Consider the following 22,332-nt stretch of genomic DNA (forward strand, 5'->3'; position numbering starts at 1 on the left):
ATGTTCGGGTGTTCGTTTCAAATAACGAACCCCATTGAAGTCAATGGGCGACCGGAACATTTTTGTATTTCGCCGATGCTCGCTAAGGTTTTCATGTGTGAAAATCTTGGCAATTCAAGAAAATGATGGGAACGACACAGCAACGGATAGGGCAGGCGAGGGGCTACATGTTGGGCTGCATCTCAAGTTCACAGGTCCCACTATTAAGCCACAATAGCGGCAAGAGTGAGGACCCCCCCCCACTGTCAGCATAACGATCGTTCTCCTCTTCCACAGCTGTAACAGCTGTGGCAGAGAAGAACGATGTTAGCCCATTGAATTCAATGGAGCCGTCAATACAGCCGACTCCACTGAATGCACTGGGCTGCTGGCGATCGCGGGATGAATTGTCGGAAAGGGATTAAATATATAAGCCCTTCCCTGCAATTCATCCAGAAATGTGTAAAAATAAAAAATATATATATACTCACCTGGTGCCGGCAGACGGAGTTCAGCGCGGCAGGCTGCAGTTCTCCTGAACTGCTCTGAACAGCTGTGAGTAGTATTCAGCAGCCGGGGATTTAAAATCCCCGCCTGCTGAATAAGATGCCTCTGATTGGTCACAGCCTGACCAATCAGAGGCAGCCCTCACTCACCCATTCATGAATTCATGAATGGGTGTGAGTGAGGGCTGGCCTCTGATTGGTCAGGCTGTGACCATTCAGAGGCATCTTATTCAGCAGGCGGGGATTTTAAATCCCTGGCTGCTGAATACTACTCACAGCTGTTCAGAGCAGTTCAGGAGAACTGCAGCCTGCCGCGCTGAACTCCGTCTGCCGGCACCAGGTGAGTATATATATATATTTTTTATTTTTACACATTTCTGGATGAATTGCAGGGAAGGGCTTATATATTTAACCCCTTTCCGACAATTCATCCCGCGATTGCCGGCAGCCCATTGCATTCAGTGGAGTCAGCTGTATTGCCGGTTCCATTGAATTCAATGGGCAAACATCGTTCTTCTCTGTCACAGCTGTTACAGCTGTGGCAGAGAAGAAGGATTTGTCTTCTATATGTTCTCAATGGGGTTGGCGCTGCTGCCGCCGGCCCCATTGAGCGCACATAGAAAAGATTTCTCAGGGAAGAAAGTTAAAGTAACCCGAACATCCGAACATCGTGTGGTGTTCGTTACGAATAACGAACATCCCGAACACCCTAATATTCGCCCGAGCATCAAGCTCGGACGAGTACGTTCGCTCATCTCTAGTAAAATCCCTAAAAAGTGTCTGGTCCTTAAGGTACAAAACAGCATGGTCCTTAAGGAGTTAATAAAAAGCAGGTCATCACATTGACTCCCTCATATCCCAAGTGATGTTATGCTAAGTTGGCATGTGGTGGAGCATCTTCTGGTAGATGGAGATCTGTATACATTGACATTCATGTGTAACACAAGTTGCCATATTATGAAACGTCTGCTGGTAAATACAGCCTTCATTTGTATCAATCCAATTCAGTTTGTTTTTAACCAGAAATGAAACTTATCAGATCTAGGAAATGTGAATGTTCCTTGCGTTTTATTACCCTCTGTTAATGTTCTGCTAATGTTCTCCTCTGGCTTGGGTACTGTTCCTATTGTAGTTCTAGGAATTTCCTATTCTATTTATTACATTGCGGTGTAATTAGAGAATTGGCATAATGCCTGTAGATATGTAACTTAAAACTCCAGTGGCCGATGTTGAGTAAATGATAGCAAGGCTTTTGTTTTAGACGCTACAGTTTTGCTAATAAAATAAATATTGAACTATTGGTGATCTTGGAAATTAACAGACCTTTTATGTAATTTTTGTTTAGCTCCAAGCTGCTATTGGCTGTTCACTACACATGTAGTAGCATAAGCCTAAGACTAAAGATGCTATGGAAGGATGAATAGATATTGATTTACATTTTCTGACTGTTCACAAAAATATGCCGTTGTGACATATGATGTGACAGTCACAATCGTATTACCAAATAACCTAAGTTTAAGACTCCTTTTATCTTATCTTACATGTCTTACAGGTTATATATAAAATATATTTCAAAATCTTAAACTTGTAAGGGTCCTTTTTCATGGGCCAACTATTGACCAAAAAATAGCTCAAAGAAGAATTTAAGCAATAGTGTAAAAACAGGGTTCTGGGTGAAAAATTGCTCATTAGTCACTTAGTTTCAGCTCACTGACATGAAATAACTAGTGAACGACTTCTTGCTCAGTACAAACAGGTAGTCATTTATTTATTTACGAAAGACTCCTTGTTCACAGTGAATGGAGGTGGGTGGCTAGAAGAGATTTCCAGCCACCCGCCACTCACTGAAAAACTACTTATCCTGTCTGAAAACACGAGAGAGAGAGAGTCATCCTATGTAAAAGGATCCTTAGACTGCCAAATAGTTGCATTTTCCTTTCCCGAACAACAATTACATTTATTCAGAGTTCTGTGGTTCTCCTTCACCTGCAGTAGATGGAAACCTTGAAGACCTGTGCAGCTTGTGTGCCAAGTTGTGGAAGACATTGGATGATGGCAGCATGTTGGAAAAGAGATGCAAAAGGCGGTCTCAGATCTTGAAGACTTTGTACAAGTTGGTTGATGTTGGCTCAGATAAACTTGGGCTTACTTTGGCTAAATTAATTTTAGAGGTAAGCATGAATATGCAAGCAATGTAGCTACTGCAGTGATATGGTAATGTAATGTCAATAAAATGTCATGAAGGGATAATTCAGGCAACCCGGGGGTGGGTTATTGTGCCTCACCCAGGGAATGCTGGGTGAGATGAAAAATTCTGAGGTTCATAGATACAAGCCCCCCCTTTTCCTTCCCCGAAGATGGCAACTTTACTGCTAGAAATAGAAGGCATAACAAGTAAAATCAGAAAATTAAAGGCACATATACTCCTGTCGGTTAAATTATTTATAACTAGAAGCTGGAGGAGGCAACATATCCTTACTATCACTGATGTTACCCAGATGATCTCAAAGCACTGTCTGTTTGAAAAGATTCATGCTTTTAGGAATGTTAAAGTTTTCTTGAGATGTGGGATAAAATACAACAACCTTGTGCTATAATAAGGAGTAGAAGGGAGAAGATGAATGGGTGAGACATTAATCAGTTGGGGCAGTTATTATATGTATGAAAAGCTAAAAAATCTTTTGGCGTTAAATTACATAATATCTTTGGAAACTGGGTCTCACTCCCACACCCCACCCCTCCCCCACATTTAATTTGTTTTCCTTCCTTCCCTTTACAATCTTTACCCCCCGCCCCCCCCCCCCCCCCCCACACACACACACACAAACACACACACACCTTTCTTTTCATCTCTACCCTCTTATTTCTCGGCTTATATTCACCTTCAAAGTTTCAGAGATAAGGGGCCAAACGACTAATGTACATCTATGTAAATATGAAGTTTTCATTTGTATCATACATGAAAAGGATGTATAAGTGATCATTGATTTTTATCAAGATAATAAAGGCATTTCACAAAATCATTAAGTTAAAGCTGATCTGTCAATGAAGTAGTTAGCAACCAGATGATAGAGCTCTTTAAAGGGGTTCTCCCGTGACTTTAAATTGCTTCACAACCACTCTGGCCACCTTGTTTGCTGCTGGATTGGAAATGCAACTGCTGCAGTCACAGCAGCAACCAGAAAGGACAAAGTGGTTGTGAAGCAATTTTAAGTCTTGAGAGAACCTCTTTAAGTAAGGTGTGACTTACTCCCCCAATGCTCTTAACCTGGAAAAAGGAACAGGTGAAATCCGCCTTTAGGAGCTAAGGAATGGTATGGACCAATGTGTATGTTTGAGGTGGCAGGTAGTAGGCCGCACACCTAGTAAAGAGTGACTATTATGTTTAGTCAGTGGCTAGACAGGTTTAGGGTTTTGTTTTCCACATGTATAGTTTTGCTGTTTAACTGTGATTAGCATGAAGACTGACTAGAAACCTATTGATGCCTGACTGAAAAGAGAATGCATTGTGTTGAAGTGAATTTCTTAATCTGCGAACAACCTTAAGGCCCATTTATACGCAACAATTAGGACTCACAATTTGTTCACACAAACAAATTTGCGCAATAATCATTACATGTAAACGTGGGCAGTCGTGCATTATTCGTTCACTTGTCGTTTATTGCTGTTTTGTAGCTGGCATAAAAATAGTGGTCAGGCAGTTCAAAATTAGTTCCATTTGAATGGGAATTGTTCAGTGTTCTGAGCAATTGGAGGATGTGAGGGGAGGGGTGAGTGTTTACCTATCCAAATACAAGTAGTACATTGTTTACCCATGCCCACTGAAGACAATGGATTTCTTCACACAGATTAAAATTCTCACAGCCAGATAATCCCTCGCATAAACACACGCCCACAAGCGCAAAAAACTCATACTGAGTTTACTTTAGCTAATAAAGGGAAATAAAGATGATTTCAAGGAATTATATTTTATGCAAAAAAATTGTTAATTCATTCAGTTGTTCGGCCGTTTTAGCGATAATCGTTGCATGTAAAAGGACCTTTACTAGGGAGATTGCGATCCAGTGAGTTGGCTAAAGCCGGTCCCACACAGACAGGTTGGATTCCACATGTGGGACTCTGCAGCGGAATACAGCTCCAACTGTGGCTAGCATACACGCAAAAGTGTTTCAATCTGTATGGCGGATGGTCTGGATTTGTACAGCCCGTTTTTTTTTTTTTTTCAAATCTTTTCTTTGTTTCCCACGCCATTGCTGGACAATGACGCAGGTACCCGCGACCCATCCACACTGTCAATTGTGGATGAGCTGTGGGTCGGGTAGCTTTTATTGACTTCAATGGAAGCCGTCCATGCGGAACTTGCTCAGGAATGGAGCATGCTACGATTTTATTTCCGTGAGCGAAAATCAGAATCACGGTTCACTCATGTGAGTGGACATGCCAATGCTCCATTCTTGTTAATGGATGTGAGTTGTCTGCGCGGGTGACCATTGTGGATTCCGCAATCAAAATCCGGTGTTGAGACCTGCCTAACCCTCAATTTGTCACAGTATCTGATTATTATTTAGTGAATTGGCTAATTTTAAATATCTTACAGTTACGATTTTAATAGATGAAAAACCCTTTAAATTTAACATTTGAAAAAAAACTTTTAACACCACTCAGAGGAGAACCGAGAAGGACTGATCAGGCACAGTGCTCAGATTAACTCTTTGCCTGTTCGTTTTACTGATCAGTGGGATACTCAGCACTAGAGATGAGCGAGTATACTCACTAAAGGCAATTACTCGAGCGAGCATTGCCTTTAGCAAGTATCTCCTCCGCTCGAGACTGCAGGTTCGGGGGCCGGCGCAGGTGACAGGTGAGTAGCGGCTGTCAGTAGGAGGGAGCGGGGGGGAGAGAGGGAGAGAGAGATCTCCGTTCCGCCCCGCTCTCCCCCGCAGCTCCGTGCCCGCTGCCGGCACCCGAACCTTCCGTCTCGAGCGGGGGAGATACTCGCCAAACGCAATGCTCGCTCGAGTAATTGCCTTTAGTGAGTAGACTCGCTCATCTATACTCAGCACCAATTACCCAACCATTAAAACTCCAGTGTCATTATGACATGCAAACGTTTTTGAAAGTTTAGTTACACTTGAATAGTAGTGAAGTTCAAAATAACCTCTCATTCTTTTTTAATATTGTGCAGCATATACCCTGTTTGTATTTACTAATATAGTGAAAACTGTGACCAGTAGTTCCAACATTTTAAGGCTGGTTTACACGGGCCGATAATCGCTCAAACAACAGTTTGAGTGACAGCTTTGAGCAATCATTTTGCATAAACTATTAAAGGGGTTGTCCCGCGGCAGCAAGTGGGTCTATACACTTCTGTATGGCCATATTAATGCACTTTGTAATATACATTGTGCATTAATTATGAGCCATACAGAAGTTATCAAAAGTTTTATACTTACCTGCTCCGTTGCTGGCGTCCTCGTCTCCATGGTGCCGACTAATTTTCGGCCTCCGATGGCCAAATTAGCCGCGCTTGCGCAGTCCGGGTCTTCTGCTTTCTTCAATGGAGCCTCTCGTGCAGGATGCCGGCTCCGTGTAGCTCCGCCCCGTCACGTGCCGATTCCAGCCAATCAGGAGGCTGGAATCGGCAATGGACCGCACAGAAGAGCTGCGGTCCACGGAGGAAGAAGATCCCAGCGGCCATCTTCACCGGTAAGTATAGAAGTCACCGGAGCGCAGGGATTCAGGTAAGCGCTGTGCTGTTTTTTTTTTTAAGTCCCTGCATCGGGGTTGTCTCGCGCCGAACGGGGGGGGGGGGGGGGGGGGGTTGAAAAAAAAAAACCCCGTTTCGGACAACCCCTTTAAGTAGCTACTTAAGTACCTTTCAAGTGTGCAAATGAAGCCTTCCCTGAACACTGTTATAGCCCTAGGATATTATCTGCGCTCAGATCCTTTGTTCTCCACGGGGAAACAATGCTATCAGCACTCCCCATGGAGAACTTCTAATAAGAGTGAGCAACGATTTTTCGTTAGCTTGAATTTAATGATCAGCTAGCAGTGCCCGAAAAGCTGCTGATGGGCGCACATTTACAGCGATTATCGCTAAAATGATCGCCGATTTAGCGTTTTTTTTGTTTTTGGTTTTTTTTTTAGCGATCATCGGGTGGTGTAAATGGGCCTTTAGTGTTTACTTTGATTAGTGACCAGCAAAACGTACACACAAAGTATATTGTTGTAATGGAAGCGTGAAAAAGGCTGTAGCTTTCTTGCACTTGCCTCGGAAAGTTTTAAAATGAATGCCAAGTAGACTTTTCCGTGGCACATCTTATCAAAATTTGATCTTTTGAGCTATAGTCTTCACATTCTTACAGACTCCGCTGTTACACCTCTATTTTCAGGTGTGCTTTGAAGGAAGACCAAAGAACACCAGCTGATCACTGGGGACTGCAAACTTTGGGTGGGGGTGGGGGCGGGGGCACTATTTATGTATGTGCATATATGTTTGTGTAGCCCTTAATAGTAAGTAAGTGCAAAAATGTCCCTTGCAGAATTATGCATACAGTGGCAGCTTCAACCGGTGATAGCTGATACCGGTAATATCTATTAATGCAGATCTTGAATGCAGTTTGCCGTGCTATTCATCAGTCTAAAATGTACCCATACTGTATTGTGTTGGTTTTAAAGCTATCACAAGTTATGTTCAGTGTCTAGTAAAAGGGTCAGTTAGTGCAATGAGAGCTGATTAGTCATCGGATAATGTTTGATGTTTTTGCTTATTCTGAATTTAACTTTTTGTTTCTTTTGGCCCAGCTGAGAGTCAGTGGCAAAAACCTCTTAAACATTTGCAAGCTTGTATTTAAAATAAGCAGAAGTGAGAACAATGATTGCCTCTTCCAGTGTGATAACATGATGGGTGAGATCATTTATTCCTATTTTATTCTTCTCTATTTTCCACAGAAATGCTAGCATAACAATTGTTTAACATAGCATGACACATCTTTTGTTACATTTTATATGTGAACACACTGCTTATTGTAACACTGGGATGCACTCTTTTGCGTGATTAGAAGCAAAGGCATATATAGCATTTGAGATAGAAGATTAAAGCTATGCATAGGCCCAGTAACTATAGAGGATGCAGGGGATGCGGTTGCACCCAGGCCCAGGAGCCTTAGGGGGCCCATAAGGCCTCTCTTCTCCATATAGGGAGCCCAGTACTATGCATAAATCATTATAGTTGGGGGCCCTGTTACAGGTTTTGCATTGGAGCCCAGGAGCCTCAAGTTGCGCCGGGTGGAACTGGGTATTTAAAGCGGAACGCAATTGAAAATATCTAAGTATTTGGAGTTGCGGTGCCTGATTTCACGTAATTGGATGAATGAGAAAAGTATATTGTCTCTATAAACATCTTCTAATGTAGCAACTCCCAGTACGAAACGTATGTTTCGTAATTGTCCTGCAAGATGGTATAACTGAAGGACTGGTAGAGCCGTTCTAGCCTGATCTTTTGGTCTTTGTAGAGTGGATAGTTTTAGCTTGGAACGAGATGAGCCCCATATGGATGTTATTAGAAGATAGTTTAATGATTGAAAGAAGTGCTTTGGTATTTTTATTGGCATGTGCTGCAAAGTGTAGAGGCATTTAGGCTGTATGGCCATTTTGACTGTGTATACGTTCCGCCACTGAAAGTGGCAATGTGGACCATAACTTAAAACTTCAGCTTAACATTTAATTTAAGCCAGAAAGGATGTAATTTCCAGGTTGGAATTATTATTTGTCTGGGAAATTACAAGGATAAGTGTATCGGGCTATGGTCCGATATACCTCGAGGACAGTGGGTTATAGAGGATAAATAAATAGCTAGTGTTGGGGAACCGAGTATGTAGTCAATTCTTGATGGTATATTTTGACCTGAGGAATAACAAGTTTATTCATAGCTATCTGGGTGACGTAAGCGCCAAAAGTCAAACCAGCCCAACTCAATAACTAAGCTTTATTCATGCATTTATATTACCTTAAACATGTTTGTAATTGCCTGCTATTAAAATTGTTTGCTGTTCCGTGATTCCATGATATGGTCACTTGGTCCCACTGTCAAAATCACCGAACTACTGTTAATGTCATGTGTACAATCAATGAGTTTTTGTGGCTTGGTCTGTACTTGTACGTCCAAATTTTAAATATCTTGCAGTTAAGATTTTAATAGGAAAAACGTTTGAAATGTAACTAAAATTTGAAAAAAACTCAACACCCCTCTAAGGAAAACCGAAAAGCACTGATCAGGCACAGTGAACTCTTCTGCTCCTTTGTTTGAGTGATGAGGTTTTCAGCACTAATTACCCACCCATTAAAACCTTTAAAGTGTCATTATGACATGCAAAAGTTTTTGAAAATTTAGTTTACTCTTTAATGTAAGGGCCGTCCTTGCATTAGGATGAACCGCACAGGCGCCTGGGAAAAACATAAGCACATGCGCAGTTCATCAGAAAAACAGGATGACCTTTTGCCATCGGCATAGCTAATTTACAAACATGTTTATGTTACTGTACACTACCGTTCAAAAGTTTGGGGTCACCCAAACAATTTTGTGTTTTCCATGAAAAGTCACACTTATTCACCACCATGCGTTGTGAAATGAATAGAAAATAGAGTCAAGACATTGACAAGGTTAGAAATAATGATTTGTATTTGAAATAACATTGTTTTTACATGAAACTTTGCTTTCGTCAAAGAATCCTCCTTTTGCAGCAATTACAGCATTGCACACCTTTGACATTCTAGCTGTTAATTTGTTGAGGTAAGCTTGTGAAATTGCACCCCACGCTTCTAGAAGCATCTCCCACAAGTTGGATTGGTTGGATGGGCACTTCTGGCGTACCATACGGTCAAGCTGCTCCCACAACAGCTCAATGGGGTTCAGATCTGGTGACTGCGCTGGCCACTCCATTACCGATAGAATACCAGCTGCCTGCTTCTGCTGTAAATAGTTCTTGCACAATTTGGAGGTGTGTTTAGGGTCATTGTCCTGTTGTAGGATGAAATTGGTTCCAGTCAAGCGCTGTCCACTGGGTATGGCATGGCGTTGCAAAATGGAGTGATAGCCTTCCTTATTCAGAATCCCTTTTACCCTGTACAAATCTCCCACCTTACCAGCACCAAAGCAACCCCAGACCATCACATTACCTCCACCATGCTTAACAGATGGCGTCAGGCATTCTTCCAGCATCTTTTCATTTGTTCTGCATCTCACAAACGTTCTTCTTTGTGATCCAAACACCTCAAACTTGGATTCATCCGTCCACAACACTTTTTTCCAGTCTTCCTCTGTCCAATGTCTGTGTTCTTTTGCCCATCTTAATCTTTTTCTTTTCTTGGCCAGTCTCAGATATGGCTTTTTCTTTGCCACTCTGCCCTGAAGCCCAAAATCCCGCAGCCGCCTCTTCACTGTAGATGTTGACACTGGTGTTTTGCAGGTACTATTTAATGAAGATGCCAGTTGGGTACCTGTGAGGCGTCTGTTTCTCAAACTAGAGACTCTAATGTGCTTATCTTCTTGCTTAGTTGTGCAACGCAGCCTCCTACTTCTTTTTCTACTCTGGTTAGAGCCTGTTTGTGCTGTCCTCTGAAGGGAGTAGTACACACCGTTGTAGGAAATCTTCAATTTCTTAGCAATTTCTCGCATGGAATAGCCTTCATTTCTAAGAACAAGAATAGACTGTCGAGTTTCAGATGAAAGTTCTCTTTTTCTGGCCATTTTGAGCGTTTAATTGACCCCACAAATGTGATGCTCCAGAAACTCAATCTGCTCACAGGAAGGTCAGTTTTGTAGCTTCTGTAACGAGCTAGACTGTTTTCAGATGTGTGAACATGATTGCACAAGGGTTTTCTAATCATCAATTAGCCTTCTGAGCCCATGAGCAAACACATTGTACCATTAGAACACTGGAGTGATAGTTGCTGGAAATGGGCCTCTATTCACCTTTGTAGATTTTGCACAAAAAAACAGGCATTTGCAGCTAGAATAGTCATTTACCACATTAGCAATGTATAGAGTGCATTTGTTTAAAGTTAGGACTAGTTTAAAGTTATCTTCATTGAAAAGTACAGTGCTTTTCCTTCAAAAATAAGGACATTTCAATGTGACCCCAAACTTTTGAACGGTAGTGTATATTAAATTGATGAATAAAAGTATATATGTATGTTATCATATTTTTTTTCATCAATATCTTTTAATAGTAAATATATGTATAAAGAGGTTTAGTATGCATTACTTAAAATACTTTCCACTTAAGGTTCAGTTTAGTGCATTTTAGCAAATTACGTGGAAATCCTAAGAAAACGTAGCTCCAAATACAATATTATATATAAAAATATATATATTATTGTATTGGTATATATTGTGTGTGCGTGCATATACACACAAAATATACAAATACAATAATATTGTCAGGGTTTCCACGTAATTGGCTAAAACGCAGTAAACTGAACCTTAAGTGGAAAGTATTTTAAGTAATACTATACCTCTTTGTACATCTATTTAACAAAAAGATATTGATAAAAAAAATCTGATAACATGAATCAGTCACATCGATCAAATCAAAGAAAGCATACATGTATTGTAGTGCACAAATTTCCAAATATGCTTTCATAGAAGTAAGGGTGGTTTCTAGAGATGAGCGAGCGTACTCGCTAAGGCAAACTACTCGAGTGAGTAGTGCCTTATGCGAGTACCTGCCCGCTCATCTCTAAAGATTAGGGTGCTGGCAGGGGAGAGCGGGGAGGAACGGGGTAAAGATCTCGCTCTCTCTCTCGCTCTCTACCCCCCCCCCCCCCCCCCCCGCTCCTTCTTGCTCACTCCCGCAACTCACCGCTCTCCCCGCCGGCACCCCAATCTTTAGAGATGAGCGGGCAGGTACTCGCATAAGGCACTACTCGCTCGAGTAATTTGCCTTAGCGAGTATGCTCGCTTATCTCTAGTGGTTTCACATCTGTGTTGGAACCTCTGGTCGAAGGTTCTGTCGTTGATCATGCACAAAACACTGGAAGAAAAATGCTGCATGCTGTGCTTTTTCTTCTGGCTGAAAGCCGGGCAGCTAAGTGGAAAGTCAACAGACCCCATTGTAGTCAATGGGATCCATTCGGTGCTGTTCAGTTCTATCCTAAGACAAAGCCGTTTGGCAACAGGGATTTGCCTTTCCTGCTTCCCGAACTGAGCAGGAAAGCGGAATCTCTAACGCTGATGTGAAACCATTTGTATCTATAGCCTGATTTTATAAGCTTCTTACAAACTTTGTCTTGATACTGAATTGTCAATGTTTCTTGCAGGTGTCCTGCTAGAGGTCCTGCAGAATGAAGATGTGCATGCTAACAGTGAGGCTTTCTTATATTGTTTGGGGACTATTAAATTTCTGTCTGGGAATAAAGTGCTACTCCAAGAATTACTCAAAAGACAAGCAGTGGAAATATTGATAGAGTTAATGAAGCAGATCATCCAATTCAACACCGTGCCAGAAAACACTTCTTTGAATATGAGTCATCTTCTAGTTCAGGTCTGTTCTGCCATAATCATTAATACTTTGGTTGCTAAACTTGACATTAGCTTCCTGAGGTGTGTGCATAGGAGCCTAGGAAATATTTGTGCTATTTATTTTTTACCGTCTTAGGTTACTAATAATAGAGACCCATAAAGTACCAAAGCAAGGCTACAAATTTAGGATTATGGAGGATTTAGTACACTACTGTGAAAAAATATTTGCGCCATCCTAACTTCTTCTTTGTTCATATTTGTCACACTTGGATTTTTCAAATTATTATTAAACTAGTTTTTATATTTGACAAAGACAACTCAAGTGAACACAAAATGCTAATTTCATTTATAGAATGAAAAATATTGTTCAGTCATACCTGGCCCTATGTCAATAAATAATTGCTCCCTTAACTACTAATCAACCAGTTAACCAAATTTAATTGACACTTGGGTTCAATTTCACCTGCCACACCCAGGTATGATTACTGCCAGACCTGTTGAATCTAAACCTAAGGGCTTATTCAGGCGACCGTTTAACGGCTGGGTATTCACGCCCAGCCAATATACGGTGTCCCTCTCTGCAGGGGGAGGAGACTGGAAGAGCCGGGAGCAGTGCTCTGAGCTCCTGCCTCCTCTGCATCTCAGCACTATTTGCAATGGGAGGGGGCGGGGGCAGAGCTAAGTCTCAGAACTTAGCCCCACCTCCTCTTATTGCAAATTGTGCCCAGGAGCGGAGACAGGGCAGGAGCTCAGAGCACTGCTCCCGGTTCTTCCAGCCTGCTCCCCCTGCAGAGAGGGACACCGTATATTGGCTGGGTGTGAATACCCGGCCGATATACGGTCGTCTGAATAAGCCCTAACTTAAATAGAATCCATCTGGCAACATGAAGCAGGCAATAATGTCTCAAAGAGCAGAGTATTAGATATATAATCACATACATACATTGTATGTACAATGTTATGCTAATGTCATACCAAATTATACTCTAATTGAGGCGTAGATATGAAATGTTAAAATGTTATTCAAGTGTCCTGGTGTCTTGTACCTTTGGACATCCAGTTCAACCATGGGGAGCAGATGGATGGGCAGACAGCATCAGTGAATAAAGACTGCATGTATGAAAGATCAGATTCAAAGAAACCGCTCAGAAGATGCTATCATTGCTCTACCATGGCGCTGGGCTATAAGAACCAGTACAGGGAGCAGAGTGAAAAGAAACAGAATCCATAGAGAAAGACATCAGCCATGAGTGAAGGCGAACGGCAGCCAGATGGATTATACAGAAGGAGAAGAAGATTGAAGCTTAGTGACAGTAGGGAAATAGAATATAGGAGATGAAGTGGATAGCTTTATCATCGGGTTAGACCTGAGACACAGTTTAACTAATCTAGAGGATAGACTGTCATTTGTAACTTTAGTTTCTTAATCATCCATATTAGCCACTGCTCCTCATGTAAGATTTATATAATTTAAATATTTGACTTGGGCTCTACCTGGCTGTATTGAAACATTAAAAAGACTCAAAAGAAGACTGCCTCTTACATCTAAGTGAAATGAAGCCCTCAAGGACCAATCGTAGTAAATATACGGCTAATGTTCCTGGGCTTTAATCCCCGCCAATAGCAAAAATACGTGCAGGATTAAAGCCTCTGCTCCTGCAATCAAGCAGGATTGTAGAATGGCAGACTCTGTCGATCAACTATTGATGACCTATCCTGAAAACAGGTCATCAAGAGCATAGTCCTGGAAAATCCCTTCAATTAAGCCAGACAATCAAGCAGCAGCAGATCAGGTTCTTAGCTGTCAGTTACAGCTGAGAATGTAAAGGAGAAGGGTGAAGTGTTTTTTAACATTATAGGTATGTGTGTATATAATATAATAAAAATATAAATAAACTAGACTTGGATATTAAAGGAGATGTCCCGAGGCAGCAAGTGGGTCTATACACTTCTGTATGGCCATAATAATGCACTTTGTAATGTACATTGTGCATTAATTATGAGCCATACAGAAGTTATAAATAGTTTTATACTTACCTGCTCCGTTGCTAGCGTCCTCGTCTCCATGGAGCCGACTAATTTTTGGCCTCCGATGGCCAAATTAGCCGCGCTTGCGCAGTCCGGGTCTTCAGCAGTCTTCTATGGAGCCGCTCGTGCCAGAGAGCGGCTCCGTGTAGCTCCGCCCCGTCACGTGCCGATTCCAGCCAATCAGGAGGCTGGAATCGGCAGTGGACCGCACAGAAGAGCTGCGGTCCACGAAGGTAGAAGATCCCGGCGGCCATCTTCAGCAGGTGAGTATGAAGACGCCGGACCGCCGGGATTCAGGTAAGCGCTGTGCGGGTGGTTTTTTTAACCCCTGCATCGGGGTTGTCTCGCGCCGAACGGGGGGGGGGGGTTAAAAAAAAAAAAAACCCGTTTCGGCGCGGGACATCTCCTTTAATGCTAATTGTTGCCTGTAAGCTACGTCCTCGATAAATCTCGTATCTTATTAAAAGGCAATTGACTTGCCTGTCTGCTCTTTACTAAAAGAATATGCTCTCCATGTATGGAACGTAGTTTATAATATTGAAGGCAGAGTTATCTGACCGTATGCTATGTTTGTTTAACACTAAGTTCCTCATAAATAACTTGCATACAACTTATGGTATATAATTAGAGATGAGCGAGCACCAAAATGCTCGGGTGATCGTTACTCGAGTCGAACTTTCAGTGATGCTCGAGAGTTCATTTCGAGTAACGAACCCCATTAAAGTCAATGGGCGACTCGAGCATTTTTGTATATCGCCGATGCTTGCTAAGGTTTTCATTTGTGAAAACCTGGGAAATTCAAGAAAGTGATGGGAACGACACAGAAACGGATAGGGCAGGCGAGGGGCTACATGTTGGGCTGCATCTCAAGTTCCCAGGTCCCACTATTAAGCCACAATAGTGGGAAGAGTGAGACCCCCCCCCCCCCCCCCGCACTGTCAGCATAAAGATCGTTCTCCTCTGCCACAGCTGTAACAGCTGTGGCAGAGAAGAACGATACTAGCTTATTGAATTCAATGGAGCCGGCAATACAGCCGGCTCCATTGAAAGCAATGGGCTGCCGGCGATCGCGGGATGAATTGTCGGGAATCAGATTGGTCCCTGCGCTGAGCCAATGAGAGGCAGCAGTCACTCACCCATTCATGAATTCATGAACGGGTGTGTGAGTGAGATCTGCCTCTGATTGGTCAGGCTGTGACCAATTAGAGGCAGCTTATTCAGCAGGCGGGGATTTTAAATCCCCGGCTGCTGAATACTACTCACAGCTGTTCAGAGCAGTTCAGGAGGACTGCCGCCGGCCGTGCTGAATTCCGTCTGCCGGGACCAGGTGAGTGTATATATATATTTTTTTATTTTTACACATTTCTGGATGAATTGCAGGGAAGGGCTTATATATTTAAGCCCTTCCCGACAATTCATCCCGCGCTCGCCGGCAGCCCATTGCTTTCAATGGAGCCGGCTGTATTGCCGGCTCCATTGAATTCAATGGTCAGTGCTTGTTTAATCGAGACGAGTACCGCGTGGTGCTCGTCTCGAGTAACGAGCATCTCGAGCACCCTAATACTCGAACGAGCATCAAGCTCGGACGAGTATGCTCACTCATCTCTATAAATAATGCATATTGCTAAAAAAAAGCAGACTATGCTTCACTTAACAAATGCACATTCTATTTACTGTATATATTTTGTTTTACTGAAGAAAGCTGGCTGACTTGATGGGATTTTCCAGGACTGTGCTATTGATCACGTATTTTCAGGATAGGTCATCAATAGTTGATCGTCAGAGTCTGCCATTCACGATCCACACTGATCGTCCGATTGAAGAGGCTGCGACGCTCGGGTGAGCATAGCGGCCTATTCTCTGGCCTGTGACATTGCATGCATTGATCCCATGGCCTGAGAGTGGCTGAGCTGCAATACCAGAAACAGCTGCTATAAAGTGTACAGCGCTGTGCCTAGTATGGACTGAAATGACAGTGCGCTCACTGGAGCACTGCTGTCATTTCAGTCACCTGACAGACAGGTATCCTAAGTGGCGGACCACCGTTGATTAACTATTGATGACCTATCCTGAGGTTAAAGGGGTTGTCCCGCGGTGAAATCAAAAAAATTTTTCTACATACCCCCACATTGTGCCCCGTTAAAAACAATCCCTTTGTTATTTAAAAAAAAAATCGCTTACTTGCATCCCCGTTCGGGCAGTTTCTTCTTTTCTTCTTTTAAAGATGGCCGCCAGTCCTTTCCCAAGGTGCACCGCGGTTTTCTCCCATGGTGCACCGCGGGTCTTCTCCCATGGTGCACCATGGATTATCTTCTCCTGTCTTGCGTTCCACTGCTGATTACAGCCACCTAATTGGCTGATCGGCACCACGTGACGGAGGCGGAGCTAAGGTGACGATGCGCAGACCAGCTCTCCGGCCCCAGTCAACACCGCAGAAGACCGGACAGCACAAGCGCGTCTAAAGAAGGCACAAGATACAGAAATTAGTCGGAGCCATGGAGACGGGGACGCCAGCAACGGAGTGGGTAAGTGTATAACTTCTGTATGGCTTATATTTAATGCACGATGTATATTACAAAGTGCATTAATATGGCCATACAGAAGTGTATAACCCCACTTGATTTCACGGGACAACCCCTTTAAGTCATCAATAGTGTACTGCAGAAAAACCCCTTTACCACTATGTTTCTCATAATATGTTTGCATTTGAACTTTTGTCATTAAGAGTTAACTTGACTAAAGGCACTTTTACACGCAAAGATTATCTTTCGTATGACTGAAAGATTTAGTAATCTATTTGCATAACGTGTTAATGGCCATTAGCACTTTATCATCTTCATTTGCAAGTAAAAGGGCCTCCAGGAGATATTTACAGAGCCCAGCGTGTGTTTAAACAAACAATGCAGATTGCTTTGTTCTCTCCCAGCTAGTGTAAATATGACGTGGGGAGAACAGTGTACGGTCTATTGAGAGATAAATATGTTTGCTTTATTTCTCAGTGGCTGAACGATGAATTTTAATTTCACCTTAAAATCATTGTTCATGCGAAAAGTGCCCGATGCCTGCGTAACGATTATCGCTCATTTTCGTCCGTTTGAACAAATTTTGTACAATAATCGTTGCATGTAAAGGGACTTTAATCCATATGCTTCATTCTGATAAATCTTGATATCAGTAAAGGTTATCTACTACTATTAAGAGAGACTGTCCCCAGACTCATTGAATTCAGTGGAAGCGATATCAGCCAACCTGGGCTGCTGCAATGTGGAAAGAGCTATCTGCCTCTGGCTCTGTCTGCTTACACAGTGGGCCTAGCAAACAGCTGATTTGCAGGAATCCCAAGCGGTAGACCCCTGCTGAGGATAACTCATCTGTAGTTAAACCCTGGAAAACCCCTTTAACCCCTTAATGACATGGCCTCTTTTGGGCTTAAGGACGCAACGATTTCTGGCGGATTTTCATCTCCATTTTTCAAAAGCCATAACTTTTTTACTTTTCCGTCGACACGGCCGTATAAGGGCTTGTTTTTTGCGTGGCGAACTGTAGTTTTTATCAGTGCCATTTTTGGGTAAATAGACTATATGGTAAAACTTTTATAGTTTTTTTTTATGATAGCAGGGAGAGAAAACGCATACATTCTTCCATAGATTTTTATTTTTTTTTTAAAGCGTTAATCATGCAGCATAAATGATACAATACTTTTTTATTGCGGGTTGGTACGGTTAAAACGATACCAAATTTCTTATATTTTTTTTTAGGTTTTTCCACTTTTCTGCTATAAAAAACCCTTTTTTTGGAAATCCTTTTTTTTCCCTAAATCGCTGCATTCAAAGTCCTATAACTTTTTTATTTTTCTATGTACGGAGCTCAGTGAGGGCTTATTTTTTGCGAGACGAGCTGTAGTTTTTATTGGTGGCATTTTGGGGAATATACGGCTTTTTTGATCATTTTTATTGCATTTTTTTGGAGGTAAAATGCTAAAAATTTGCATTTTGCCTCTGGTTTTATTTGTGTTTTTAACGCTTTTTGCCGTGCAGAATAAAAAGGGAATTCAACTTATTGTACACGTCGTTACGGACGTGTCGATACCAAATATTTGCCATTTTAATTCTTTTTTAACCTTTTTTTATGCTAATATGAGAAAAAGCATTAAAGGGGTTTTTTTTTTCTTTCTTTACATTTTTATTATTTTATTTTTTTTACACTCTCTATGTCCCTCTGGGGGACTTAAAGCACAGCACTGATGATCGCTGTGATAAGGCATGGCAGGAGTTCTGTCCTGCCATGCCTTATCGCTTATACAGATCATAGGCTCTGGCAACAAAGGACGCCGGTATCTGGCGTCCTGTTGCCATGGCAACAGGCTGGGCTTCTCTCTGGGATTATATCGCGAGAGCCCAGCAACTTAGATCGCGGCAGATGCAACGGGAGGCCGGCTATGACTGACAGCCGGCTCCGTCTGCTGGATAGAGCGAGATCTGTCATGATCTTGCGCTATCCCTATGACGTAAGGGTATGCCATTTTGCGGAAAGGACCCCGCTCCCATGACGTACCCTTACGTCATGGTCAGGGAAGGGGTTAAAGGAGATTGGTTTATCTAACACGAGAAACATAGAAAATTGACAGCAGAACAAAAACACATGGTCCATCTAGTCTGCCCTTATATTATTTACTTTTTCCTCCTAACTTAGGATAGACCTATGCTTATCCCTGGCCTGTTTCAATTCTTTAATTGCTGGTTTTCCAAGCATCTAATAATTTTTCAGTAAAATAATATCTCCTAATGCCCCCTTGTTCCTAGTGTTTAGTTTCTAGATAAATACACTTCCTTCTTAAACCTTATTTATACTTTTAGTATATTTAAAAGTTCTGGTCATCTCACCCCTCTCTCCCCTTTCCTTATTTCCTCCAAGATATAGAGATAAAGTACTTTAAAGGGGTGGTCTCGCGAAAGCAAGTGGGTCTATACACTTCTGTATGGCCATATTAATGCACTTTGTAATATACATCGTGCATTAAATATGAGCCATACAGAAGTTATTCACTTACCTGCTCCGTTGCTAGCGTCCCCGTCGCCATGGTTCCGTCTAATTTCGGTGTCTTCTTGCCTTTTTAGACGCGCTTGCGCAGATCCGTCTTCTCCCTTCGGCTCCGCTCGGCAGCATCGGCATTTTGGCTCCGCCCCCTTGTACGCATCATCGCGTAGCTCCGCCCCATGACGTGTGCCGGTTCCAGCCTCCTGATTGGCTGGAATCGGCACATGACAGGGGCGGAGCTACGCGATGACGCGAAAAGGGGGCGGAGCCAAAACTCCGATGCTTCCAAGACCAGCCGAAGGGAGAAGATGCATCTGCGCAAGCGCGTCTAAAAAAGCAAGAAGACACTGAAGTTAGACGTAACCATGGCAACGGGGACGCTAGCAACGGAGCAGGTAAGTGAATAACTTCTGTATGGCTCATATTTAATGCACGATGTATATTACAAAGTGCATTAATATGGCCATACAGAAGTGTATAGACCCACTTGCTTTCGCGAGACCACCCCTTTAAGTCTTTCCTGTTTTGTTTTGTTTGAGACCTTCCAGTATTTTAAGCCATGTTTGGACTCTTTCGTTTTTTCATCAATGTCTTCTCAAACTGAACACCGTATTCAACATGTGGTCTCGCCATAGCTGAGTATAGCAGGACCACAATGTCCCTCTTCTCTGTTGCCTGACTGCACTATGAGGCTGTCAAAAATCGGGACCCCTAAATCCTTTTTTTCTGAAGTCTGGGATAACACAGAAGATCCCATATGATATTCAGTCTGAGGATTTTTTTCTCCCTATATGCATTACTTAACATTTGGAAACTGTAAACTGCAGTTTTTAGTGTTTTGATTATTTATCCAGTAATGCTAAGGGTGTTTTCACATCTGCATCAGATCCTTCAGCTGGACGCTCCGTCACCGATGCGTCCAAAAGCCGGGCAGCTTGGTGGAAAGCAGGCGGATCCTATTATGGTTCCATCCAGAGACGGGACCGATCAGCCTCGGGGATTCCCCTTTTCTGCTGCCCAAATGGAACATAAGGCCCCCTGTCCATAGCATTGCTGTGGAAAGCGCAGGCCCCTGTCCACGAGCGGAGAATCATTGCGATTCTCGTTCGCGGCGGGCAATTCGCAGCATGTTGCAAATTGCCCCGATTCTCCACGGCCAGCCTATCTATCAGATAGGGCTGACCGGCGGAGATTCGTCGGCGGAGATCTGCCACGGGACTTCGCGAAACCCGTGGACAGTCGGCCTAAATCTTTCTCCATGTTCGACTCCAGCAGGAGAAGTATCAACCCTATTGCACACATTTATGTCATCCGCAGACAGACCTTACCTGTTAAACCTGCTCCTATGTCACTTACAAATACATTAAACATCCCTGCTCAGAATACACTCTGTTAATAGTAACACTCTGATATCTATCTTTTAACTAACCACAAATCCACCTGACTATCTAATAATTAATTGGGCAGTTAGTCCAAGTAGGCACATAGAGATGTAGCAAATTTTATCTTGACTATGATTAACTTTCCACGGCAAGTTATTTTAAGCAATTGAACTGCTATTGTTAACATTAAAAAATCCATTGAAAAGTGATTGAAAGAAACTGTGGTGCAGAATATATTCTTAGCGTATTAAGTGGCAAGTTAAGCTATACTACATCTGCAAATTTCTTCTAAAGAGAAATCTCAGTACAGATAGACTCTCTTTTCGCGAAGGCCGCCTGCACACTGGCATATTTGCATTGTGGAATCCGGAGTGGTCGTTCGCCCCCGGATTCTGCAACGAATACCGCCCATTGCATGATATGGAACAGCGCTTTTCCCCAGTCATTATTATGACGGCCCCTTTACACATGAAGGATGCCCTCTAACCTCTGTAGGGACAGGAAGAACCTTAAAAGCATCTCCCCTCCACCATCTCTTCAGTGTCTTGTTGTCCCTATGGTGGACAAATGAAGAGCGAGCTCCAGGGATACACTCACCAAGGGCACTCCGTACCGAAGATTCCCTGGAGGAGAGAGATCAGGGATGCACACCACTTCAGTCCCTGCATTCCCAGCCTGAACTTCAGGTCTTCAGGACGGGTCAGCATCTCAGTGATGTGGTGACATCACGCGCACAACGCGGGGCGTGGCTACTGGAGGACCAGGAAATGGTGCCAAATTCAAAAACTTGCCTCCACTGGCAGGCTGTACTTCCTTTTGGAGGTTATTCTACAGTCAGGGAAGTGCTCCAGCATGTCAACGCGAGACAGCTCAGCAGCACATGAAGGAGAGGCAGACCCCTTGCAAACTGTGAGTGGCTATAAGCCAAAAAAAACGCATAAATGCCGATGTCACCGTTGCTGATTAAATGCATACTTTTCCTTTTCCCATTCTTTGCATATTTTCTTTTCGACTGATAAAGAGGGTCTGAAGGTTAAAATGAACCCCAAAAAATGGGCCAGAAAATGCGCTATCTGCAATAAAAGATTGGATGATAGTTGCAAAGAACCATTATGCGAAGAACGCTGAAGGGAAAATTTTGGCAGAAGAAAGAGTGGCTTTTAAGGCGGACATTAGGAGTATGATAAAGGAGGAATTATAAGGTCCATCAAGACTTTCTAAAAGGCCGAGGCCAGCAAAGTTGCTTTGTTAAATCTCAGAAGAATTCTTGGAACCCCTGTCAGAGGGGGAATTAGCGGATCAATTGCTGCAAGTGGAAGATGATGAATATTCTTTCTCTTCTGACGACATGGAGCATCTCCTCAAGGCGGTGATAAGAATGTTGACGGGTTAATGAAAAAATTGTGGGAAGCGACTTCCTTCACCATAGAAGCCAATATTGCAGCTTCGTCAGTAGCCAGATCCATGGTTCTATGGTTAAAAATAACGATAATTTGGTATTGCTCCATGTGTAAAGGGGCATAAAGGGGCCGTCGTGATGACGACCGGGGAAGAAGGGATTACTTACTGCTAATGCTTTCTCCCGGAGTCATTACGACGGCCCATAGTTCCCTCCCCTATAGTATATTTATGTTCTTTTTCTCAATGTAAAATGATACCGAATAAATGGAAAATTTTGGTTCAGTATACATTGTCCACCGTAATAATTTGAAAGTCACTTAGAAGATGGTGGAGGGAAGGTGCTTTTTAAGGCTTTTCCTGTCCCTACGGAGGTCAGAGGATATCCTCAATGTGTAAAGGGGCCGTCGTGATGACTCCCGGAAAAAGGACTACCGGTAAGTAATCCCTTCTTTTACTGCACATGAACAGAAATCAATTG

General features: G+C 42.8%; 1 protein-coding gene across 2 annotated transcripts in view; it reads left to right on the forward strand.

The window, feature by feature from the left end:
- The window catches only part of ARMC2 (armadillo repeat containing 2), a 143,395-nt gene that overhangs the window by 79,839 nt on the left and 41,224 nt on the right, over positions 1-22,332 (forward strand). For both annotated transcript variants that reach the window (XM_066607512.1, XM_066607503.1), the window contains exons 8-10: positions 2,478-2,656; positions 7,290-7,392; positions 11,805-12,028. In XM_066607512.1, the coding sequence (XP_066463609.1) occupies positions 2,478-2,656; positions 7,290-7,392; positions 11,805-12,028 (506 nt within the window). The remainder of the gene's footprint in view (positions 1-2,477; positions 2,657-7,289; positions 7,393-11,804; positions 12,029-22,332) is intronic.

This window comes from Eleutherodactylus coqui, chromosome 1, assembly GCF_035609145.1.
Source record: "Eleutherodactylus coqui strain aEleCoq1 chromosome 1, aEleCoq1.hap1, whole genome shotgun sequence".
NCBI lineage: Eukaryota > Metazoa > Chordata > Amphibia > Anura > Eleutherodactylidae > Eleutherodactylus > Eleutherodactylus coqui.